Genomic DNA, 27,701 nt, shown 5'->3' on the forward strand with positions numbered 1-27,701 from the left:
TTGAATGTGTCTAACTGGCAGAATTCTCTTATTGTCCCTAATTGCTTTTCAGTTGATACTACAAGTTTTTCAAATAGACAATCACATCACAGGCAAATATGTATTACTTCAGTGCATCTTTGCCTCTCTCTCTCTCTCTCTCTCTATATATATATATATATATATATATCTCAATACTAACAGAATCAATCTTGCATGCCTTAATAATGGAATATTGTTCTTTTATGTGCGCTAGATCCATGTGTAATATTTTCTTTATGATCAAAATCTAAGTGAAATTAGTCACAGTTTTCTGTTTCTTTTAAACTTTGTTATCACTGATTTTGCTAGTTTCACAGCTAGCTTTCTTTCTGCTTTTGATCAGTTTAGAACCAAAATGATCTTATCCTTTAAGATTAAAAGAATTCACTTGTGAAACCATCTGGGTTTAAGGTGTAGAGCTTTTTAGACACTTGCTCAATATCTTCTTCCATCACTAGCGTTTTTGCTGCTCTTTCCTATAGGGTAAATTTTGCTAATTTACAATTATATTTTATATTAATCAATTGAATTCATTTCAAATACTACTAAGTAATTCTCTTACTTGCATACAAACTGCAATAGTTATGACTCACCAAAAAGGAGTAACATGAGCCAACATGTAAGTCAACATTATTGGAATAACACAGTCAAATTGAGTTAAATGCATAAACATGGAGCAAACTACAGATATATGACGTTTTATTGAGGTCTTGGGTTTTGAAAAGACACTTTAAAATAGGGTTTATATGTAGAGAAGCACTGCTAGAATGTTCATACCCAGAAGACTGTGAAAAATTAGACTGACATTATTAACTGTCTAAAAAGTATATGTGCGTATATTATATGTATTTCTATGAGGTACAGAATGGTTTCAATTAGGTTGAATATGTTTTAAATATTTATAAATGCCACTGAAAAAACAACAAAATTGTGTGCAAGGCTCTTAAATGTTACTACTCAGGTCATTTAATCTCTAAAAATAGGCTACATATTGAAGTAGAGAGTGGCATTCCTCTAATTTATTTATTGGAAACATTAATCAAAGATTTAATGAACACTTACTTTGAATTGGGTACTGTATCACAGTGATACACTGTAACACAGAAATGGTGAAAACATGGTCCTTTGGCTCAAAAAACTGATGCCCTATTCCATAGAACCAATGTAATACACTTTCAATAAATTCAGTTGCACATTAAAATGTCAAAAAAATATAAACAGTCCCACTGGAACTTTGCTTCACAAACCAGCAAATACAAAATAGCTGAAAACCAAATATCAAACACACTGGACTACTGATACAAATATCTAAAATTTTACAATTGGTATTACTTCTCTATGTTAATTTTAAGTCCCAGTATCTCAAAGCGAATTTCATTTCCCTTTCTATGATAAAGATCTTAGTAAAGACTGATTTTAGAAAGGCTCTGGAATTAGTTTTGAAAAGAATGGAAAAGGCAAAAGAAACACCTTTTCTATGATGTTTAATGAAATTTTAATACAAGAAACAGGATATTAAAATTTCAGAAACATATCATGAGAAAAACAATGAGTTCACTTTTAACAAATGTTATATCTCAAAAGCATCCTTTGCCTTTATCCTAGAATACTAACGAATAACCAACAAAAGTCAGTATTTGTATTATCACTCTTTGAAAAATATATAAATACTGAGCTAGAAACAATAAGCAAATTGGAAATACTCTGAACTGACACAAACCTACCTGTGCACATGATTCTTCAGGTGTTTTGGCACTAACTGAATAAAGTGCTGGAAGATCTAGTCTGTGCACAGAGAATTTTTCTAGAGTGTGCAAAAGTGCTGGAGCAAGGTGAGAAGTTTGACCTGAGCCTCGTTCTCCAGACAGCAATAACCTTGGCCTGTAAGAGGTTGGCTGATGATATGGTGACCTGCAATACATGTAAGACATAATAATTATGTCAAAACCATATACTCTAAGGATCAACCTGAAATATCAGACAAAATATTTACATTAAAAGAATGTAGTTCCAAATTAGCAGAAATGTGTATCTTTCTTATTTTTTGTACAGTGAATTATCTTTAATTAGTTTTAAAATGTTGATCTCTCTAACCATATTATTAACTTAAGATATGAAAGTATAAAAATCCATCCCCAAAGAAAGTAAAAAAGCATCTGGGTGTTCATCCTATCATGCCACATATATTAACTCGGAAAATGCTTCAGACACTAAATGTCATTTAGTCACTAATGATTCAAGGTGAAATATCAAGAATTTCACTTCTCCAACAAAGAGGTGCCTCTGAAAATTACCCAACATGTAGGTATTTTTATGGTTAAAATAGTAAATTTTATGTATATTTTACCATGATTTTTAAGTGGGGTGGGGGGAGAGTAGGACTTTACTTTGTCACCAAATTTTGTTTTGGGATCAAAATTAGCTGCTCTTACCCTAATACATGATATCTAAAGCCCCACACTAAAGAAGGCAAATTTAGGATCACATATAAACCAAGTTCATCTTGAATTCTCAAGATTCTGTAGTACCAAGTTTATCAACTAGCACTGTAGATAAAGCAAATTTAAAATGAAACTAAAGGAAAGAAATAGGAAAACACTGTTACTTCTAAAGGATATGATTATATACTGGAGAAATCTAAGAGAATCAAGGATAACTGTCAGAATCTACGAAGTAACAAGACAAAGATGAAAAAGGAAAAATCAAAAGATTTCCTAAACACCAATAACAATATAAAGAAGGAAAGGAGATCCTATTTATAACTGCAAAAATAATACAAATGATAAACATGTTAAATAATTTTAGCAAGGTAAATGTGAAACTATATAGATACATTATAAGATTGAATGTAAAGATGCTGCTTCCTAACAAACATATTTTTTACTTTATACATTTAAAAAACACAAATCAAAAATCCCCAAAAAATTGGGGGGAGGAGGGAAGCAGAGATTTAAAACTTATTCTCAATATAATGTGAAAAAATACTCAAGAACATCAAGAAAATTTTGGAAAAGTGTCCAATTTTAGAACATTTAAATAAAGTTTTAATAACAAGCACTTCACAAAGATTTCTTGCTTGAGTTTCTTAACAATTCTATGAAATACATTGTTTCCTTTTACTAAATAGATGAAGTTAAGGCTCAGAAAGGTTTAGTTACAAGACTGTACAACTGGGTGATGACAAGTGTTCAAATTCTCATTCAGGTCCATATACCTGCAAAGTCACACATTCTAAACCATTATGTTAAGATGTGCACTACTTTATTCTGAAGCATATTACAGACTAGAATAAAACAATAGAATATGGTCCATCCCAAAGAAAAGAAACACAGATTGGTATACATAATAGGCAGCCCGGGAAACAAATCACAGTAACTAAAAAAATATCATATGACATAATAAAAGCATAAAAGGTAAATGAAACAGGGATGGATTATAAAATAAACATTATTTTAAAATAAGAATGATTCAAGTCCTCATTTCACAGAATAAATACAATGAATACAGAAATAAGAAAAACAAAAGACTAATGTATTTTCAATTCATAAAAATCTAAACATTTTAAAATTCAAAATTAGATCTAAACCAAATGTCAAATAATGGACAAAGAATTTGCCATTAACAGGAATGATTTTTTTTTTAAAGATTTATTTATTTATTCATACAAGCACTGGGTACAGTCAGAAGTGCGGGAGGGTAAGAGGATTCACCAGAGCCAGAGCAGGGAGCAGAACAGGCAGAAGGACCGAAGTACACTGCTGAGGGGGGCAGCGGGCGGCAGGAGAGGTCTGCGCGCCATGTGGGACCCTCCCGCAGGTGGCCGGGGATCGAACCGGTGCTGCAGAGGCTGTGCGCCATGTGGGACCCTCGCCGGTGGCCAGGGATCAAACCGGCGTTGCAGAGGCAGCGGCAGCTTCGCAGCCCAGCGCTCAACCACTGCGCCACCAGGGGAGGCCCAGGAATGATTTGTTTTTAAGATTTATTTATTTATGCATACAAGAGCTGGGGTACAGGCCAAAGATGTGGAGGGGGTGACAGGATTCACCAGAAACAAAGTGGGGAACAGAACAGGCAAACTGACTGAAATACACTGCTGAGGGGAGCAGCGGGCGAAACAGGAAAGGTCTGCTGCGCCATGTGGGTTGCTCCCTGACAGGTCGGGGATGGAACTCGTGCTGCAGAGGCTGCAGATTGCTTCATATTGCAGTGCTTAACCCCTTGCACCACCAGAGAGGCCTAACAGGAATGATTCTTAATTTATGAAGAGTTTAAAATTTAACAAAAAAATAAAATCTTCACAGGCAAAAGACATAAACAGTTCAAAAAAATAGAACTAGGTTAACAGTTTAAATGTTCCATTAAATTATTCATTTAAATGCTTCCTATGTTGAATGTCTCAACCCTAGGCATCCAACTATTATCAGACAGTTCACAATTAAATGGCATTTTAGTGGGAAAAGGAAATACACAAATTACTATAATTCAACATAATTAATAAGTGATCCTATTTAAGTACAGGGTGCTAGCAGAGACCCCAATTACAGACTCAGAGAAGGCTTTCCTGCAAAACTGTTACCAAAGCAGAAATCCAACAGAATGGAGACAAAAAGGATACATTTTCAAGAAATAAAAATAAGATGTGCAAAAGATCAGAGGCTAAAGAGCACCTGAACTCTGGGGTGACTGATATCATTCCATAAGGTCAGGTATTTTTAAGGTTCTAAGGAATGTAGTAGTTAAGGTCCCAGGGATTAGAGCAGGGGCAAGGGAAGCAACAGCAGACTATCAAGGGTTACAAAGGAAGAGCTTCTGTGAGCCATGTTAGAAACTGGACAGTGCATGGAGTACAATGAGGAGGCACTAAGAAGCTTAGGCAAAGGACATGACATAATCACATACTTATCCTTGGGAGATGACACTAGGTCAGCATGTCCATAATAGGAAAAGATTTTGAAGAAGGCAACACAGGAGGAAAAATGACCACTTTTGGGTCTGCTATATTAATTCAGGCCTAAAATATTAATGACAGACTAAGAATAGTGTCAGAGGAATTGACAAAGTCTAAGATTAGAGTTATTTAAGGAAAATCAACAGGACTTGGTCATTGACCAGATACAGAAGTGAAGGGATTGAGGATGATGCCCAATTCCAGTTGGCACAACTGAATGAACTGTAGGACTCACAGGTAGAAAAGGGGAAACACAGTCCCGTTATATACTGCAAGATCTGTGCCACAACAAAAGGAGATAGGCATCGCAGAGTCAAAAGCTAAGGAGTGAGCTAGGCTTCAGACAAATTTGGTAGTTATTAACATAGATGAAAAATTAAGAAAATAATGAGAAACATCTTTTATCTGTTAGAGTAAGAAACCAAAAATTAATTTTAATACCCACTATTCATGAGCAGATGATGAAAAATTGGTATTCTCAGGACAAGTGGGAGTGGGGAAAAAGTACAATTATCTGACATTATATTTGATTTAACAAAGGTAAAACAAAACATATATCCAAGGATATTCTGCAACTCATCCTACTCCCAAAGCTTCCTATATAACACCTGGCACATAATGGGTACTTTAACAAAATATGTTTGAGTGAATAAATGTACAAAAAAACAAAATCAATGACTCAATCAAACAAGAAGATACTGTTTTCATCTCTGCTTGGTACGGATTTAGTAAGACAGTGCTCAGACTTGGGGAGGAGTTAGAAAAAGTACTTTTCATACATTACTGATGAAAATATGCACTGGCACAAATTTTCCAGAAGGCAATTTACCAACCCGTATCAAGTTCTTAAATGTATAAACCTTTTGAAACAGGAAGTGTAGTTCTTAAATTTACCCTAAGTTCTGAATCGGAAAAAAGATATAGATGTATACCTAGATGTACGTAGGTATAGATGTATACCTGTAAAGATGTCTACCACTACAATTTTTGTATAAAAGAGGAAAATTTTAAATTTCTATGCTTATCAATAAGGTTATGTAATTATAGAACATCCAAAAAATTACAGATATTTTATAAGAATGACATCAAACATTGATATGAAATAATATTCCCCCATAGTAGATAAAAAAGCAAATTATATTAACAAGCTTGAAGGATATAATTTATATAAATACTGTGGGTCAGTCTATGTGCATAAAGGAATAGGGAAGTGTGGTCACCAAAACTTTAACAAATATTACCTTCAGGTGCTTGGGCTTTAATTTTTACTTTCTTCTTTATGCTCTTCTTTATTACTTGAATTTTCTATAGAGTATATCATCTTTCTAATCAGAAAAAACAAAGCTATTTTCATTTGGAAAACCTCAGAAACCTGTTTCTAATCCTTTTATGGTTATGTACAGAAAGAAAGAAACCTTAATTTCCATCATAAGGGTTCTTTACCAGATTGATAAACTTTAAATATCTTGATTTTTATTTCACCTTAAATCTAAAGAAAATGTTTTAAAATTGCTTTAGGAGATATTCCCAGAAATAGAAACACACCAGCAATGCTGTTACTGAAGAACAGCATTAAAGTCAAGCTTTTGATTTGTCTAGCACCTTTTTTTTATTATCTGGATATGCAAACACATGTTGTTCAAACAGAAAACCAATCCAGACCAAACTGACCCAAAACCACATATAGCTGCTATTGAAAATCTATATTCTAAAGCATACGCTTCTTGTAAAGTATAAAAAAATCACATCATCCAACCTACACAAAAAAGCAATATAATTCTTCACCTACCTATTCAGAAATCAATTTGGATACCACATATATAACAGAAAGAATATGATCCCAGGAAACAAACAGTACAGAGCCTGGCTCTGCCACCTGCTAGCAGCATGATCATGGACAATTTACTTAACTTCTCTGTGGTTTAGTTTCCTCATCTGTAAAATGATGATACCACAAAATGCTATATGATTGTTGAAAGGGACGTATGTATTACTATAAAGTCCACAGCTTTATATACCTACCAAATATCAAGCTTGTAATGAGCACTCAGATGCTGACTCTATTCCTACATACTCAAAAAGAGAGTAAATGTCACCAATTCTTCCATGAAGCCTTCCTGGACTTCCAAGTGGAAGCTTTTTAGTTCTGCTTATATAGCACTTCAACTACATTACAATTATATCAACTTATTATATTTCAAATAAGAACTACATTTTATCTTAATCCTGTTCATGTTTTCAACACTTCATACAGTGCCTGGCAGAGAGTAAATACATAAAAATTGGCAGAATGGGTGGGTTGAATAAAGAAATAAAAGAATGGAATTTATTGAAGCACTAAACCAAAAAAAAATTTATTCTAAATTACAGTTGCCTCACTATTAAATCAAAGTCTAATCATTGAACAAGGAAAGTTTATTTAAAAGTAACTAAAATAAACCAATTCCTTCAGAAAGGCTAACCAAAACAAGATGAGCCATAAGAGTAACATACATTAAACCAATAGTAGAGAATGTTCTTAATAAAAAGTCAAGATGAAAACTGCACATGAAGTTTGCTAACATCAAAATCTATTTTTGTATCATTTCACTTACAGCAGATCTTATAAAAATGGAACATGTGTGTTTTTATAGTGTCTTAGCTCCTATTAAATATTTCAAATGTAAATAACTAAAACTGTCAGAACAGTAACACACACACACACACACACACACACAAGCCAGGTTAAAAACTGTCTGGTTTTCTCAACCATCAACAAACCAGATTGTACAATTGCTGAAACTGCTCAAGTAAACTTCCCTGAAAGCATAAAAGAAAGGATCTGGAGTAGAAGAAAAAAGTTTCCAATGAAAGAACATGTTGTTAAAAAAACACACTAAAAAAAAAAGAGTAGATCAAAGTAGTTTAGTCTAATTTTAAAAATGAAATTCAAAGTATTATCAATGCAAATAATCAAATTAACATCTCACCAAATCTACATGGGAGAAACTTCGATTTAAGTGAGAGACTTAAATTTGTTCAAAATATCTCTAAAGAAAAGTTACTTAAAAGCACACATAATCCAGCCTTTTCTAATAAAAGTGTCATTAGACCTACCTGATGGGAGCATTTATGATCCTTTAACTAGCATGCTAACTGTGTAAATGCTAATGATGATGCTATTAGTTTCCCAAAACTATTTGGTCTCTTAATTTAAAACTACATTTACACTAAAATTGTTTACCCATTAGAGAGCACAAAGCAAAAGTTGCTTTAACATAGATAAAGGTAAATGTAAATAGAAAACCCATAAAATCTAAATTAGGAAAGTGTAAACCAATGAGGTTTTGGAGAATCAAAAGTTACCTAATTACTGACCAATTTCTTTAGTACTCCAGAGTCCCTAAACTATCATCTGAAACTTAGTGCAAATTAAATTACTTGAGATCATGGTAAATAATTTGTCCATTTTAGCTCAAATATAAAAGCAATAAAATTGGGGAAATGAGCTGACTTTCTAAAGGTAGCCCTTCCTTCCATCCTGCTTTTTCTTATTTAATTTTTTTTTACATCATTGTTCATTTTTAAGCAATATTTGCTTCCTCCCACCTCCTCAGGTGTAGTCCCCATAGAGTTTCCTTCACCAATGCACCCACGCACCTCAGTTCCCTGTACTTTAAAAAAAAAAAATCACATAGGGCCTCTCTGGAGGTGCAGGGGTTAAGTCTCAGCGCTATCTCAAGCCACTACAACAAAGAATTCAGATCTCCTGCCAGGCAGCTAACTCAAAGGGCTCAGCAGACCTCTCCAAGTCTCTCCTGCTGCTCCCCTCAGCAGTGTATTTCAGTAGATCTACCTGTTCTGCTCCCCTCTCTGTCTCTGGTGAATCCCCTCACTCCCTGCACCTCTGGCCTACACCCCAGCTATTGTATGCTTAAACAAATAAAAACAAATCTTTTTTTTAAATAAATTAAAAAATCACACAGTTTGTTTTTGTTGGTTTTTTTTTTTTTTGGGGGGGGGGGAGAGAAAACACCTGCCACTGACCAATAAACCAATTCATTTACACACAGAAGTTTATACAGTAAGTCTTCCAGAATCGCGTCCAAACAACAGAAAACCAAGTCCTGAGGGTTACAACCATAAGAAAAATACAATTGTCACCATACAGTCAAAAAATCACTTTAAATTGGCAGCAATCTGATACGAAACACTTACATTGTAAAATGAAGGTAGGGTTTACGCACAGCAGCAGTGGATGACTGTTTCTTTGGTGATCCTGAGTGACAACTGGTCTCAAAAATTGATAAAGCATTCTCATCTTCACTCTCATCTAAAATTAGAGTTTCCATATCTGCTAGGAAAAATTACAAAGATAATGAAGTTTATAAAGTCATTTAATATTAGTGTCTTACGGGGCCTCCCTGGTGGCGCAGCGGTTGAGCGCTGGGTTGCGAAGCTGCCCGCAACTTCTGTGGCGCTGGTTCGATCCCCGGCTGCTCCCCGGCCACCAGAGGAGGGTCCCACATGGCACGCAGACCTCTCCTGCCGCCCGCTGCTCCCCTCAGCAGTGTACTTCGGTCCTTCTGCCTGCTCTGCTCCCCGCTCTGGCTCTGGTGAATTCTCTCACCCTCCCGCGCTTCTGACTGTGCCCAGTGCATGTATAAACAAAACAAACAAACAAACAAATAAATAAACATGCCTCTATTAAAAAAAATCATTAAAAAAAATATTAGTGTCTTACGAAAGCTAACTAAACTGGTTTAAAAATCAAGTGACATTAATAAATAATCAAATAATACTAACACTGCAAATTGACAAACTATGGTACTTTGAATATTAACAGAATTAATGTTTTCTTTCACCTTTATAGACTACTTATAGTGTTATGAGGTGCCTCTGAAAGTCTGGGAAAGAAATGGCACTCTTATAAAATATAAAATATCTACCCACTAATTAAAAGTCTCTAAATTAACTTTGACCAAAACCAGTATATTTCACATATTTGTTTTAATTAATAGGGTATACTTGAGCTACAACCAGTTCTTTTTTTTTTTTTTAAGATTTATTTTATTAATACACAGAAGAACTGGGGTATAGGCCAGAGGTGTGGAGGGTGAGAGGATTCACCAAAGACAGAGTGGGGAGGAGGACAAGAGGATCTACTGAAATACACTGCTGAGAGGAGCAGCAGGCAAGAAAAGAGCGGTCTGCTGCACCATGTGGGTTAGTTCCCTGACTGGGGATCAAACTCAGACTGCAATGGTGATGGTTGGATAATGCTAATAGCACTGAGACTTAACCCCTACACCACCATGGAGGCCCTATGGCCAGTTCTTTAAAAAGCAACAACAAAGAGCAAAAAGAGACTCTTACTTTTTCACGTAGAACACAAATACATGCACACCTTTTGGAGGAAAACCTAGTGTAGTTACAATGAGAGTCAGAAATTCAATGGTAATAAAGTTACTTTTAAACATCCATTCATTTAAGTAACACTTGTTTATAATTGAGTCTTTAGTTAAAACTCAATGAACAAAAATCCCTACTGAAATGAATGAATGAAAAAAATTCCTACTGAAGAGTACAATGCTTATTATCTGCACTACAACCTTAAAGTATGAATAGAAGTATTTAACTTATACCTAACAAAACTATTGATTCATTAAATAAAAAGCAATGCTGCATGTTAAAAGATATGGGGGAGAACTAAGATGGACAGAAATGATACCTTTCCCCCAAAAACATGAAGGAAAAAAGAGACTTGCTTTTGAAAAAGAGGATATGATGTTTTCTAAAATGAGATACTGTACTACACTGGCAGATACAGATCTCAGTGGCTTTCAAAAGCTAAATGGTTAGTACAACTAACACTGTAAAAGTGAATCTGAAAATAACTGAATATTTTTTGAGTAATAGTTTCATGCACAAGAAAAGGGTATTCGTCCAGAAAAAAAAATATTAAACGCCAAAACAACCCAAATCATAAATCTAAATAGCTAAAAAATAGTAAGTATCAAACAAAATGTAGTTTCACTTCTCCACTGGTACATTAAGAAAAACTAGAACTAAAACATGCTTTTATTTATGAAAACTATCTGAAAACACAAATAATGCTATAAAAAAACCCTCTCCAAAGGAAATAAAGGTGCTTTCATAACCTCAGAAAGGAATATATTTTAAAATTTTCTAAGATTTTTAATGAAAAATTTTGGAGAAAAGCCAGACAGCCTCAGTTATGAAAATCAGCAACTCCATGACAGTACCTACCTCACATGTCATGAAGATTAACAAGGGAAATTTATGTATGGGCCTTATAACTTAAAAGTCAATGCTAAGTGACTATTGTTATTATTATAGTCAACTTTTCTAAAGATAGTAACACTCCTATAGTAAGATAGTTACAATGGCCCAAGAGTGAACAAACATTGAAACATTTATTTTTTTATAAACATTCACTAGGCAACTACCTACCATGTTAGGCAATATGGCAGAACTGAAATATAAGGTGACGAATAAAATGAATATAGATACATGTTCTATATTCATGGCAAATACAGAGGAGTATAACACATAAACTACCGTATGAGGAAACTTAGACTCTAATTACTTACGCCTGTAGTTGTTTCATTTTAACAACATGAAAAAGTAATTAAAGTACCTTCTTTCTTGTCACTCTGACTAATTTCAGCATGGGGAAACACTTTTTGTAGGACTGTTAGGATGTTGTTGAAGCTTCTTTCCAGCAGTGGTCTTATGATGGGAGATAGTGCATGTCCCGAAGACATAACAGCACGCTGAGAAGCAGGCACTATATTCTGCATTGCATGGTAAAAATCTTGGGCGTTGAGTACTATCGAGGAAACATCTAGCTGCAGTTTATGACTGCTAGCATAGATTTGAGGGTAACGCCTCCGCAGAGCAATCAGGGCAGCTTCAGTGCACAGGGCCTTAATATCAGCTCCACAATAGCCTAATGCACAAAAAGAAAAGGATAAAAAAGGTAAGTTCATTCTTCCAAGTAACAATTATGTTTTGTAAATATACACATCTTTACCTAAGGAAACAATCAATACTAAATCAATAATTATGTGTAATTTTAACAGCAAATGAAAAGTGCTAATTAAAAAACACCAAATAAAATTTACTCATTAAGACTAAAAATGTTTTGAATATTTAAATTAACTAATAATATTTTTAAGTCATAAATTTTGTGCAAGACTACTGATTATAATATACAACCTTTTTCAGGAATATTCCAAATCATTAGCTTACTTCTCTTAATATTACACTTACCAAATTGTTTCTAATATTCCTAAGTTTCAAACACATAATGGAGTAAGTATAAAGTAGTATACAATGAAAACTTCAAAAATGAGCTATTCTGTTACCAATTCTGATTGCAACCTACAGTAAAGTCAATATCCAAGTAGTCCAAAAAATACACATTTTAAAGTTGTGATCACCTCTGACAGGCATTAAAGGGAATAAGAATCCATTAATTTTCCACATTAATATCCTTTTTATATACTTTTTAGTTTAAAATACCTTACAATCTAGTGATAAAGACTATACCTAACCATTAGTTATATTTAATTGGCTATATAGTTAAATAATAGATCAAGTCACCCAGTGGCTTTAAGTAATTCCATTCATTGAGCAACAAATACATACAAAAACCTATGAGCTGCTAGATCTTTACCATAAAAAGGGGAAAAATTCATACTGGTCCCATGTCGGTTTTTTTTATATCAGCAACTAAATTTGCCTTGGGCCATCATTATCAATCATGCCAGTAGGGGGAACCACTTGAACTAGTTACATAACATTAGTCCCTAAACATCAGCATAGTATCAGGTTTATTTATGTTCTTATAATGCACAGTGATCTTATGGGGCATTTAAATACTGAAATAGGGGCCTCCCCGGTGGCGCAGCGTTTGAGCGCTGGGTTGCGAGGCTGCCCGGGGCCTCTGCAGGGCCAGTTCCATCCCTGGCTGCTCCCCGCCCACCTGAGGAGGGTCCCATATGGTGTGCAGACCTCTCCCGCTGCCCACTGCTCCCCTCAGCAGTGTGCTGGGGTCCTTCTGTCTGCTCTGCTGCCCCCTCTGGCTCTGGTGAATTCTCTCACCCTCCCGCCCTTCTGACTGTACCCAGTGCTTGTATAAATAAATAAATAAAATCTTTTAAAAAAAAAAATACTGAAATAAAATGGTGGTTAGGCAGGGAAAGTATGAACAGAGAAGAAATATCCTAACTAATTGGTAGAAAAAGAACATCATGGAATAAAATCTACAAATAAAACTGAGACAAACATCTATAATGTAGTATATTCCTCTTACAGGTAGAGCAAATGATCCTGTTAATCATGTCTTAAAAATAACAGAAAAATTCTCCTTATCCTGCTCTCTTATTCCATAGCATTTACTACCTTATCATTACTCATTATGCTACTGTCTGCCTTCCCCAATTAGAATGTGAGCTTTGTAAGAGCAGAGATATTTGTCTATTTTGTTCACAAATGCATTTCAAATACCAAGAACAACACCTGGCCTGTCAATCAGGAAACATTCAATAAATATATCTTGAGTGAAAGAATGAATGGAAAAGAAGAAACTGTTAAGGATACCCTGTACTAACAAGAAATAGATTATTCATATCTACCAGACTTTTTTTTCCCTATTATAAATTACTTTACTGTTAAGTCAACTTACTGTGAGTAAAATTATCAGTGAAAATTATGAAAAAAAGCATAGAAAAGTATTGCATTCTTAAAGAAACACTTATTCAGAATGAGGGGGTTACTATGTTAGAATTTAATTCAGAAAACTGTAACAGATTTAAAATTAACATTGCCCCATGAGAGCAAACAATCTCCCAAATAATTCTTCAGAGCAATCAAATTTGCCATTAGTCTCATATTTTCTGTCTCAATAAGTAAATCTGAAAAGAGGTGGTTTTTTTCCCTATCGTAAAAATATCTGTTACATTAGTTCAACAAACGAACTGCAGAACACCAGCTAACTCGTTAACAAAATGAACCATTTCTGAGGAATCAAAGAACAGACTATCATCTTCAAACACTAGAAACAACCATTATTTCTTTAACTTCCTTAAAAGTATATATATATACAGTTGGTAAACATAACATATGGTACTATCTTAAGAGCAAAAGTCTGTTTTTTTTTAAAAAAAAAAAAAAAGCTCAGAAACAAAGCAAAATGGAAAAAAGATACTAAGAGAAATTTTATGTATAAATGGTTCCTACAACATGTTAATAGCATACATAATAGCGATGTGTTGTTCACTTTTTCTTTATTACAGATAATTTAAGAGTCTGCCCACAATAATAGACCTCATACAAGGAAGCAAAATTTTCACTATAAAAGATAGGGTTTATCTTCTTTACATTAATTTGTGAATGAGACTTATTGGTTTGTATGTGTGGTTCTCAACCTCGACCACATATCTGAATAAACATATGAAACTAAAGCAAGAACAGATTCTCAAGTTCACAATAAACTTAGTCAGAATTTCTGGAGGTTTAATACCATAAACACATATTATGAGAAAGTTAAACAAATGATTCTGATATACAAAAAAAATGAGAACTGATTTAATATACTTCCTTTACTAAACTCTAAAACAGAATTAATTGAAATGAAAGCACATCCTAAACATGGTTAGATAGATTACATTTAGGGTGACCATATATCTTGGTTTAAGCCTCTTGTCAAAATTAGACTATTTTTTTCCACCCTCAAAAGGATCTTCATTTTAAAGAAAGCATATATAATCATTCTAGAAATACTGAAGATATGCTACAGCCTTTTGAAAGTTAAAAGTTAATGTTAAAAATATTATCAACATCCCTTTCATAAGAATTCCATAAACCCACTAATTTTACTATCATAATTCTAATACTCTGATGAATACAAATATTTACCAACTGATACCAAAGAAACGCATTCTTAAATACTGCTATTAAGATACAAAAAAAATTTTTAAAAGCTGAAAACAAGTTATTCAAGCACTATCTAACACAAGGCATATTTTTTATAAATTAACATTTTAAATAAATCAAACATAAAGAAGGCCCACTGACACTTTTTTATTGTTTTTAGCCTCCTCTATGAAAATGGAAAAAAGTAATAAGACTAGGTTTGAGCTCCTCAATAATCTTAAGTTTCTATTATTTGTGCACATATTCTGGATACCAAAATTATTTGAAGATTTAAAAATCATACCTATTATACATGTAAACAACTCCAAATACGTGGGGATTTATTTCAAGATAAAAGTTACTAAATCCATATAACCTCTAATAAGAGGTCAACTATGTTCATTTGTTCATCAAAACTGCACATCCCTTTGTTGGGCATAAAGTCCACTGAACTAGATCCATTCCTCTTACAAGCATGTTTGGAATATATAAAGTGAAAAGTTCATAAAAAATTTAATATGTATGACTTTTTCATTACTATTTGAAGACCTACATTTGATTTTTTTTTTAATCTGACTGGTTTCTTAAGTGGAAAAAAAGTCACAACTAAAACCAGAAGTAACAAAGGATTTTTATGTCACTCTCCATGAAGAAAATGGTGTGTGTGTGTTTGTTTTCTAACCGAATACCACAAAAAAAGGCAAAAAAAGTTACTTAATCCTGTAAGAAAATACACTTAAAAATTTTTAACTTAAGAAACTGACTAAAAACTAAAACAAATCACTTAGAAAATGAGAAGTGCTGGCCTTGAGAAATGAAAATGGAAACTAAGATCCTAATATCTAGGATAAAGAACTAAAATAGTGTGTATAATATTTCAGGTGGTAGCCAGGACAAAACCTATCTTTTAGGGAATTTCCAAAATTATATGGCAACTTCTGCTTATATCAATTAAGGGTTATTCTGTGACAAATTCACAGAAAAATCTGCAAAGATTTCCCAGTGTGGACTATACTCTCATACAATAATATCATAAAACTAGCAAGAAATAAAAGGGGTCAAATTTCAAAAATGGGAAAAGACGGGATTTTGTACCAAATACCACCCTCTCCCATAAAGCAGCACAAGGCTTTGCAAAGGTTAAGCCAAATTTACATGAAATGGGTTTGGCGCATGCTCTCTTATACCAGGCAAAGCTTAAACTGGAGTAGTGCTGGAGAGATTTACGTTTTCTCCTCACCAGAAGATGTCGAGGTCTTTGTGGTTCAAAAGCTGAGGGATGCTGCTTCGGAGATGGAGGTCCCTGTGGATGAAGAGGATAATTCGGATGTAGCTAACTGAATGGACTAATGTTCTATTTAAGTTTTAATTATTTGATGGTGAATCACAATGATTTTTAACTAAGTTGTTCTTTTTGGTTTGGGGAACTTTAAAGTTTTCCTAAGTAGACTGTTACTTGCTAGTGGACTTATTTGGGGAATTTCTTCATAATGCTTAAAATGTCATGGAGATATTGTTTAATTTATATTTTTGAGAGAATGAGAGGAAAATAGACAAAAGACAGCAAAAGAAGGAGGAAAAATACCTGTGTATATACCAAATTCATAAAACCTCATGCATTTTTATTTCAGACCTATTTAGAGCCAATCCTGAATTCCATCTCCTATATATGACCATGTATACATTATAAAATATTCTTACCATGTCCTTTTAGGACAGTTACATTTATCCACTTTTTCAAGAGCGCCCACTCTGAATAATTTAACATTAAATCACAAAGTTTTACATTGGGGAAATAACTGCAGATGCCAGTAAGTGTTTTCTTTGACAACTCCTCTCACTCAACTTCTTTCTAGACCACAGGCACCAAAATGAGTATATTAAGTAATCTGCAAAGTAAGCAACTACAGCCCTGCCTCTACTAAGGACCTTTCTCTCTCAACTTTAAACTTACTTTTCTTAATAAAATTTCTGAGAGAACACAATTCCTAAGAGACACTGTGGTAATATTATGGAAACACAGCATTCAATGACAGACATATTACTACTGAGCTTTGTTAATTGAATACCTAATGGTAGTGAAAATTCCAACTTAGACATGTTCAAACTTCAAGTGAAATTTTTTAAATAATTTTTACATTTAAAGGCAGAGCCATCTATAGTACAAAGACATAACTATACTCATTCACACTTCAAACATAAGGGGAAAGGGAGACTGAGCAGAGCAATAGCAAACAAAGAATTCAAATAATAGCACTCACCAACACACTTTTCAGCCAATTCACCTAAAAAAGCATCTGACAATTTTGGATTCCAGTCCCTGGTATGGATCTGTAAAATGTGTTTTCTTGCCTACGAAAAAAAGCACAGATAAATAAAGTCTTGCCTAAGAAGAAAAGTACAGATAAATACATTATCATCAACTTATCAAGTGTATTAGCTGGAACAAATGTATGTACTAATACCCCAGGAAAAAAACTGCTTATTTTTAAAGAAATTTAAACACCTTAAAGCTATATCAACTCTGATTCCTGTAACAACTTTGCAAGATATGGAGTAGAAATCTTGCCTTTGTTTTACAAACTAAGTATTAGTATTTCAAGAGGCAAAGGAACTTGACCAGTGGCACATAATGACTAAGTGACTGATGCAGGAATAGATTTCAAAACAAAATTTCAATATTCCATAACATTTTTACGACTTGAAAACATGAACAAGAACCAGAATGGATTATAATTATCGTAACTTTTTAAACAAATTTTAGATTTCATAAAACTTTTAGTTTGATAGTATACACAAGCATTATAACCAGTAATGAGCTAAAATTTGAAGCTGAAAAAGTGTTTAAGAAATATAATGCATATTATTAACTTCTATTTCAGTTGATGCATTGATATTTATTATATAACAAGATAATTTCAGTAAATAGTAATTGAACTCATTGAAAAATAAAAGGTTTGAAGATTTTTTTAAAGCAGCATGCTCTACCTTAAATCTGAAAACCAAAATTTTACCATCTTGGTTTCAAAACAATCCAAACTTGTTTTCCATAGTTAAAAAAAAAACAAAACTGAGGTACAAGAATCCATAATCAGCTGATAGGACTACCATGAAGAGTCATTTCATCAGATTTTTTTCCCCCACATTATCCTTTTTCTCAAGGGAAAAACAACACTTTTCTAAAACTTGAATATATTTGTTCCCTCCACAATGCTACTTCTTACTTAATTTGATGAGGAATTTGGTATTCAGGGCTAAAACAAAATGAACTTCAAAGAAGTCAAAATAAATCTTCCTCAAAACGTTTACAAAATCTGGAATGAATAGCAATTGTTACAAATCCAAGATCTAAGTAGGTGTTCAGCTAAAACAATTATGTAACAATAATTTTCTTTCAACTTGAAGTATCTGCCTGAAGTACTATAAAAGTATAAAATCAAGATACCCAAAAAAAGTAAGAACTTTTATGAACTTAGTAAGAACTTAAATGCTCTAGAAGATGACATTAAGAACTATATACAGTGCTGTATATAGATCAAAAAGGACCCATTCTTATGCCCTCACTTTACAAAATAGGAAAGTAAAAGTTTAGAGAAATAAAATTAGTTACCATCCAAGTAAGGTATAATTACTACCTAAGATTGTCAGATCGCTAAGACATTTAATTATCTTGTTCTTTCGCTACATGTAATCAAACAAATCATTTTTTATCATAAAAACAAGAACAAAAAAGCAATTATCTAATCAAGAATTGTCTTGCTCTGCAATTAACTCTATATGGCCTACAGAATAGTAAATCATATGACTTCTTCAACTTTAAGAGTCAAAGGCAAATTCAAGCCCCTCATTTTCAAGGATCCACAAATGCATGGTCACACTCACATGTAAACACACATTCTACTTATATCAGTATTGATAATGATTATATAGGAAAATAAAAAATTTAGAACTACTACATAAAGAAGGCATTTTATTTTTATGCTGATAAAAAGATAAAAACATTATTAAAATTTGGAAATAAGGCTTACTTTTACTTTTATTTTACATTTACTTGGTCAAATAACAAAGAGGTGTGGCAATTTGTTGCACAAATGACTTATATGAAACAATGACTGGCATCACCAAATGGATCCTTATTACTGCCCTCAATCCTAGCAAACTAGTTCACAGATTCTCTATATTCAAACCTTGCTTCTCAATTCACTGGGAAAATTGAAGAAAACTTCTAAAGCCACCCACAACAAATCTAAGCACTTGTCAGCAATATTCTGTCTTCTCCCTGTTATCACAAATGAACTATGCAATTGCTAATGTGATCTCACCGTTCATATTAGTTTCCATTTCCTCTTGTCTATTAAGGACATCCTCTGACAATTGTCCTTTCTCAATTTCATCACCGAAATTTCCTTCTCTATTGGATATGTCTTCCATCTTAAAAATAACAGACACCTTTTTCTTATCCCTACTTCCCCCCAACCTCTATCCTTCAATTCGTTGCTTCCTTTTGCAGCAATCTTCTTTAAAAAAAAAAACAAAAAACCTCATCTTCATTAATTATCTTCAATTCCTTCCCTCCTACTCTTAAACAAACCATACTCCAGTCAAGCTTTTTTACACCCACCACTAACTGAAATGATTCCCACAGGTATACCAATGACCTATATATGTTAAATAGATTAGCCAATTTTCTGTCTCCTCTGATTTAATTCAGCAACATTTGACACAGTTAATTTCTCCCTCTTCATTAATACACTTTTCTTTACAAGGCTTTCAGGAGCCCACTTGCCTAGTTTTCCTCTTACCTTACTGACTGTTCGTTAAGACAGAGGACTTGGCAATCTCACCTAGTCCCTAGAGTTTAAATATTATCTAAGGAAAAAAGTGGATAGCTAGTCCAGGCCTTTTCCACAGACCCAAGCCTGGAAAAAATGACCTAAAGTTTAGGTCTCATAGTACAGTTTCCTTAAAATACAGAAAATTTAAATTAGTATAGAAAGCTATGTCAAGGTCTATGCAATACAGTATAAGCCGCCAGCCATGATATGCTATTTTACTTACATAAAATTTTAACTTACATAAAATTTTAACTATTTTAACTTACATAAAATTTTAAACTCAGTTCCTCAGTGACACCAGTAGCATATCAAGTGTGCCAAGCCACATGTAGCTAATAGCTGCCACAGTGGACATTGCACAGAACATTGCCATCATCATAGAAAAATGATTCGACAGTGCTGTTCTAGATCTTGTTTACCGTAAAACCTATGATTTAAGTCAAAACCACATAACAAGTATATATACATATATATTCACATATAGTATCTTCTCTGCTTTCTTCAGATGTACAGGTAACAGATTACAGTTGTATATTTATGAATGTTCTAATTTGGCTTATTGATGGATCAATTAAATGAAAAGCATTGTCAAAAGTTGTAAAGTAATATATTCCCTCTATCACAAACTTGAGCTCCCAGTGAAGAGACAGAGAATGATTAAACTAGTTAAAGCAAGACTAACAATAAAAATTTCAAGTAGAATGGGTAAAAAAAATTTACATGATTGATTAAATAATAGTCTACATACTCATTCACTATGCATTACCCTCTTTTAATTATACATTATTTTAAAAACTCTAATAACATTGTCTGCTTTATTTAAATAGGTTATAATCATTTCTATGAAAATTTGGTACTAGGTTCTTATTAACAAATCCTTCAATACTGTATATACAAATGTTACTCTTATGAGAACAAAGCTACTTTGGCTAACCAGAGACACATAACCTGCCATACAAGGTAATAACTACAATCTGGAGAATTAAAGAGTAAGCAAGTATCTATATAGCAACCTAAAACAGTTTTCTTCTCCCTAAAAATCAAACTTTCTTATAATTATTTAGTGAAAAAAAGATGACAATATTCATATCCTACATACAGAAATATTTTTAAATGAAAACTCATAAAACACCACTCTCAAAGTATGTATTTATATATGGCTCACATATATAAATCAGAAATCTTAGTTTTAAAAACAGAAACTTTTACCTTTTGATCAGGCAGGTTGAAAAGGAATTCCCTGTCAAAACGACCAGGTCTCCTGAGAGCAGGATCTATAGAATCAAGTCTATTTGTAGCACCAATAACAACAATTTCACCCCTGTTGTCTAATCCATCCATAAGAGCAAGGAGAGTTGACACTATAGAACTGTAACAGACAAAATTTTCAGACAAAATTTAAAATGTAAAAACCTCTTATACTAACTTATCAGTCTTCCATGCTAATAAAAATATAGTATGATTACATCTTAATGCAAGATCAAGTAATGTGCAGAAATCACTTACTGACACACAAAAATAATAAATTAACAGGTCTAAAATATAGCAACAACCAAAAAAGATAAATTTTGTCAAAATATTTTCTGCTTCCAGGACACTAATCAAGAAAATGAAATGGCAATATAAATACAGGGAAAAATACTTGCAAATTACATATCTGATAAGGGTCTACAGTCTAGATACATAAACAATCACAACTTAACAAAAGAAATACTAGCCAGTTTAAAAAGTCAGAGGGGAAACTCACTTAACTACAAAAGACAAAAACAGACTGAAAGTAAAAGGATGGAAAACAATCCTACAAGCAAATGGACCAAAAAAGAAGGCAGGAACAGCTATATTTATATCAGATAAAACAGATTTCAAACTCAAAAAGGTAAAGAGACCCAGACGGTCACTACATTATGATCAAGGGGGAAATACTTAAGAAATACCACTCATTAACATATATTCACCAAATGAAGGAGCACCAAAATATATCAGACAATTATTATCATCTCTGAAAACAGACATCAGAGAAAACAGCTATGTAGTAGGAGACTTCAACATACCACTATCAACAATGGATAGATCAACGAAACAAAAAATAAGTAAAGACACTAAAGCACTAAATAAGGATCTAGACCTCATAGGCTTAACAGATATCTATAGAACACTAAACCCAAAAAAATCTGAGTACACATTTTTCTCAAGTGTACACGGATTATTCTCCAGGATTGATCACATAGTGGGACACAAGACAAACATCAACAGAAACATCAAGACTGAAATCATACCAACCATCTTCTCTGACCACAAAGGCATCAAACTAGAAATAAACCATAAAAAGATGGCAAGGAACTCTCCTACCTCATGGAGATTGCAACCCACACTACTGAAAGACCACTGGACTAATGAGGAGATCAAAAAAGAAATTAAAAAATACTTTGAGTTGAATGACAAGGAGGACACCAATTTCCAAAATGTACGGGATGCAGCAAAAACAGTAATAAGAGGAAAATATATAGCAATACAGGCTCACATCAAGAAACAAGAAAGAACTCAAAGAAACAACCTAATCTCACAGATCAAAGAACTAGAAAAAGAACAACAAAAAAACCCTAAAACTAGTAGAAGAAAAGAAATAATAAAAATCAAAGCAGAAATAAATGAAATCAAAACTAAAAAAAAAAAAAAATCCAAAAGATCAATGAAACCAAAGGTTGGTTCTCCAAAAAAATAAATAGACAAACCCCTAGCCAGGCTCACAAAAGAAAAAAGGGAGAAAGCACAAATAAATGGGATCACAAATGAAAGAGGAGAAATCACAACAGACACAGCAGAAATCAAAAGAATAATCAGAAACTACTATGAACAGTTATATGCAAACAAGTTCAACAATCAAGAAGAGATGGACAAATTCCTACAACTCTACAATCACCCAAAGCTAGATAAAGAAGAAATAGAACACCTAAACAGACCAATTACAAGAAGTGAAATTGCAGTGGTAATCAAAAACCTCCCCAAAAACAAAAGCCCAGGACCAGATGGATTTACAAATGAATTCTACCAAACATTCAGAAACAAATTAGTGCCTATTCTTCACAAACTCTTTCAAAAAATTGAGAAGGAAGGGATAATACCAAACACGTTCTATGAAGCCAACATTACACTAATACCAAAACCGAACAAGGATAACACAAAAAAAAAAGTAAACTACAGGCCAATCTCTCTAATTAACACTGATGCAAAAATCCTCAATAAAACTTTAGCTATCAGAATCCAACAATGTATCCATAAGATAATTCACCACGACCAAGTAGGATTTATTCCAGGAACACAAGGACGGTTCAACATCCGAAAAATCAATGTAATCCAACACATCAACAAAAAGAAATATAAAAACCATACGATAATATCAATAGATGCTGAGAAAGCTTTCAACAAAGTACAACACCCATTTATGATTAAGGCCCTTGAAATCCTCGGGATACAAGGAACATACTTCAACATCATAAAGGCCATATATGACATGCCCACAGCCAATATCATTCTCAATGGTGAAAAGCTGAAAGCATTCCCATTAAGATCTGGAACAAGACAAGGATGACCACTCTCACCACCGTTTTTCAATATAATACTGGAAGTCCTAGCCAGAGCAATAAAAAGACAAGAGAAAGACATACAAGGAATCCAAATAGTCAAGGAAGAAGTCAAACTATCATGAGTTGCAGATGATACAATAATATACATAGAGAACCCCAAAAACTCCACAGAAAAACTAATTCAACTCATCAATCAGTTCAGTAAAGTGGCAGGATACAAAATCAACACACAAAAACCAATAGCCTTCCAATACATAAACAATAAATCTGAGGAAGAAGAAATCAAGAAAACCATCCCTTTTATTATTGAAACAAAAAAAAAAATCAAACGCTTGGGAATAAACCTAACAAAAGAGATAAAGGGTCTATACAAAGAAAACTATAAAACACTGATAAAAGAAACAGGAGAAGACACAAAGAAATGGAAAGACATTCCCTGCTCATGGATTGGAAGAATTAACATTATCAAAATGACCAAAAGCAATTTATAGATTCAATGCTATTCCAATAACAATTTCAATGACATTCTTCAAAGAAATAGAACAAATATTGATGAAATTCATATGGAGCCACCAAAAACCCCAAATAGCCAAAGCTCTCCTGAAAAAAAAAAAGAAGGGAAGGGAGGCATCATACTCCCAGATTTCAAACTATACTACAAAGCCATAATAATCAAAACTGCATGGTATTGGAACAAGAACAGACACATGGACCAATGGAACCAAATAGAAAATACAGAAATAAATCCACAGATTTACAGTCAGCTAATCTTTGACAAAGGAGCAAAGAATATGCAATGGAGCAAAGAAAGTTTGTTCAATAAATGATGCTGGGAAAACTGGGTCACTACATGCAAAAGAATGAAGATTGACACTACCTCACACCATGTACAAAAAACAACTCAAAATGGACTAGAGAACTAGACATAAGACCTGCAACCATAAGATATATAGAAGGAAATATAGGCAAACACTACATGACATGCACCTCAAAAACATCTTTACAGACACATCACCCAAAGCATGATAGTGAAGGCAAAGATAAACAGCTGGGACTACATCAAATTAAAGAGCTTCTGCACAGCAAAAGAGACAGTAACCAAAACAGAGAAACCCCACCAACTGGGAGAAAATTTTTGCACACAACACTAATGACAAAGGACTGATCACAAAAATCTACAAAGATCTGATGAGATGCAACAAAAAAAAGAAAATAATGGGCAGAAGAGCTAAAAAGAAACTTTTCCAAAGAGGAAATGCAAATGGCCAACAGGCATATGAAAAAAATGTTCAACATCACTTGTAATCAGGGCAATGAAAATCAAAACTACAATGAGATACCATCTTACACCAGTGAGAAAGGCACATATGAAAAAAACTAGTAACAAACATGTTGGCAAGGATGTGGAGAAAAAGGAACTCTCCTGCACTGCTGGTGGGAGTGCAAAATGGTCCAACCACTATGGAAAGCTTTGTGGAGATTTCTGGACCTACTAAACATAGAGCTTCCATATGATCCAGCAATTCCACTCCTAGGTATTTACCCAAAGGACACAGAAACATTAATTCAAAAGGGCACATGCACCCATATGATTATAGTAGCACTATTTACAATAGCTAAGCTATGGAAACAACGAAATGCCCAAAAATAGATGACTGATACATATGATGTGAGATACATACACACACACACACACACACACACACACACACACACACTGGAATATTACTCAGCAATCAAAAAAGATAAACTCATGCAATTTTGCAGCAACATGGATGGAGCTGGAAGCGATCATACTCAGAGAAATAAGCCAGAAAGAAAAAGGAAAATACCAGATGGTCTCACTCATAGCAGGAATTTAGAAAACCTAAATAAGGGACCAGGAAAAAGACTAATTATAATAAAGAAAAAATCAAAATCAACAAGCAACTATAAACCTGAGACACACTACGGGGTGGGGGGGTGGAGAAGAGGAGACATTAGGGTCAAAATAAGGGGGGTGGGAATTGTATGGGGAATAGAACCAAAATGAAAATGCATACATTGTGCAAAAATGAAAAATGATGTAAGAATTACATAAAATAAAAGATATTTAGAAAATAAAACAAGATGGGTAAACAATTCTCATACTTAAAAATAAATACATAAAAAATTAAATAAAATAAAAATGAAAAATAAAAAATGAAATTTGAATTAATTGTCAATATTTTAAGTTTTACCCCAAACTCCTGACCTAACGTCTAGTTGCTTTGAGAATTAAATTAAATGATACATATAAAGCACTTCACACTGTCTGAACTTTACATTCAATAAATGTATCTTAATTATAAAAAAAAAATAGTCAAATAATTTAAGTAAATAGTTCTTAAAAGAAACTATAGAAAATGCCAATCTGGGCCTCCCCTGGTGGTGCAGGCGGTTGAGTGCCGCGCTGTGAAGCTGTCCACAGCCTCTATAGCACCAGTTTGATCCTGGCCGGTCAGCCGGTGAAGGTCCCACATGGCATGGCAGACCTCTCCTGTCGCACCCACTGCTCCCCTCAACAGTGTATTTTGTCAGTCTGCCTGTTCTGTTCCTCACTCTGTCTCTGGTGAGTCCTCTCTCCCTCCCGTGAATGTACCCCGTTCTTATATAAATAAATCTTAAAAAAAAAAAAAAAAAGAAAGAAAGAAAATGCCAATCTGAACCAAAAACAAATGAGATACCACTTTAAATCCACTAAAATGGTTGTAATAATAATAATAATTTTTAAAAAGATTTTAAGTGTTGATGAGGATGTGGAAAAATTGGAACACTTATATACTACTTGATGGAAATATAAAATGGTATACTGCTTTGGAAAACAGTATAAGTTAATATATGATCTAGTAATGTCCACATAAAACTTGCACATGAAGATACACAGCAACATTATTCATAATAGTCAAAAAGTGATAGCAACTCAAATGTCCTTCAACTGATGAACAGATAAACAAAATGTGGCATGTTCATACAATGGAATACTATCAGCAAATAAAGGAAGTACTGACAGGTACTACAACATGGATGCACCTTAAAAACAGAGCTAGTCACAAAAGTCCATACATCATGTGATCCCATATATATGAAAAGTCCAGAATAGACAAGTCTGTAGAAACACAAAGTACATTAGCGTTTGTTTAGGGGTGTCAGGGGGAGGTTGGAGACTGATAGCTAAAGGGTAAATGGTTTCTTTATGGTAATAGTTGCACAACTCTGTAAATATATTGAAAATTACGGAATTCTACACTTTAAATGAGTGACCTGTGTAACCTGTTAACAGTATCTCCATAAAGCTGTTTTTGAAAAAAACAGTAACAAATAAAATTGTCTTTTAATAGCAATCTTGGGATTTTTTTATATCTGGCAACTTATATGATGTTCACAGTGCCTACATAGGTAATTACATTTGCATTATTGCTACACTTTCAGAAAATTTCTTTCGTGTGGCTAACATTTTAAGTAAGTTCAACTCAAAATCATTTTGTGTACAATTTAGAGTTTATTAAACTATACCCTGAACATTTCTCAATAAAAAAGTTTCCTGGCTAATTATAATAAAAGTCATAGTTTAGCAGCAATGGTCTTCCTAGTGTTTTCCTATTAGCAGTGAGAATGCTAATTAATTAGCAGCATTCTCACTGCTAATACCTGCCTGAAATAACTTCTCCAAATGCTGCACATGTTAAAAAAAAACATTCTTGGGCCTCCCCTGGTGGCTCAGCAGTTGAGTGCTGGGCTGCGAAGCTGCCCACAGCCTCTGCAGTGCCGGCTCGCTCCCCGGCCGGGGAGGGTGCCATGGGGAGGGTACCACATGGCGGGCAGATCAACCCTGCCGCCCACTGCTCCCCTCAGCAGTGTACTTCGGTCCTTCTGCCTGTTCTGCTCCCTGCTCTGGCTCTGGTGAATTCTCTCACCCTCCCGCGTTTCTAACTATACCCAGTGCTTGTATAAATAAATAAATATATCTTTAAAAAAAAAAAACATTCTTGCTCTCAAAGAAATTATTCTGCCTATGTCTCCCAAACATACATGTATGGGGAGGATTTGTTTCTTTTCTAATCAAGTAACTGAAAATTAATGACCTAAGTGTCTCACTCAAGATATAAAGTGTGGGAAATAAGCATCCTTACATAAAAATTCTTATTTAACCACATTGAGCCTCACAATTTTCTTTAGTATATTTCAATCACAGATAGGAAATTCAAGAGTGTGTTAGGCTTTATCAGCATTTTGAAGCAGTTTATAGGATTTTACTTTGTCTTACAAGACAGAATTTAAGATCTAACTTAAATTCTACCCCCAAATCTGAATGACTAGCTCCTGGATCAAAAACCTTTAGTAACCCACCCCTATTACGTTCAAAATGAAATC

General features: G+C 33.7%; 1 protein-coding gene across 3 annotated transcripts in view; it reads right to left on the reverse strand.

Annotated features, from left to right (window-relative positions):
- The window catches only part of ATAD2B (ATPase family AAA domain containing 2B), a gene marked incomplete at both ends in the record, with an annotated part of 114,987 nt that overhangs the window by 41,975 nt on the left and 45,311 nt on the right, over positions 1 to 27,701 (reverse strand). For all 3 annotated transcript variants that reach the window (XM_084235641.1, XM_084235640.1, XM_084235639.1), the window contains 5 exons: positions 1,746 to 1,932; positions 9,167 to 9,302; positions 11,610 to 11,921; positions 17,152 to 17,242; positions 20,935 to 21,094. In XM_084235641.1, coding sequence (XP_084091767.1) covers positions 1,746 to 1,932; positions 9,167 to 9,302; positions 11,610 to 11,921; positions 17,152 to 17,242; positions 20,935 to 21,094 — 886 coding nt within the window. The remainder of the gene's footprint in view (positions 1 to 1,745; positions 1,933 to 9,166; positions 9,303 to 11,609; positions 11,922 to 17,151; positions 17,243 to 20,934; positions 21,095 to 27,701) is intronic.

This window comes from Talpa europaea (genome assembly GCF_964194135.1).
Source record: "Talpa europaea genome assembly, chromosome: 6".
NCBI classification, from domain to species: domain Eukaryota; kingdom Metazoa; phylum Chordata; class Mammalia; order Eulipotyphla; family Talpidae; genus Talpa; species Talpa europaea.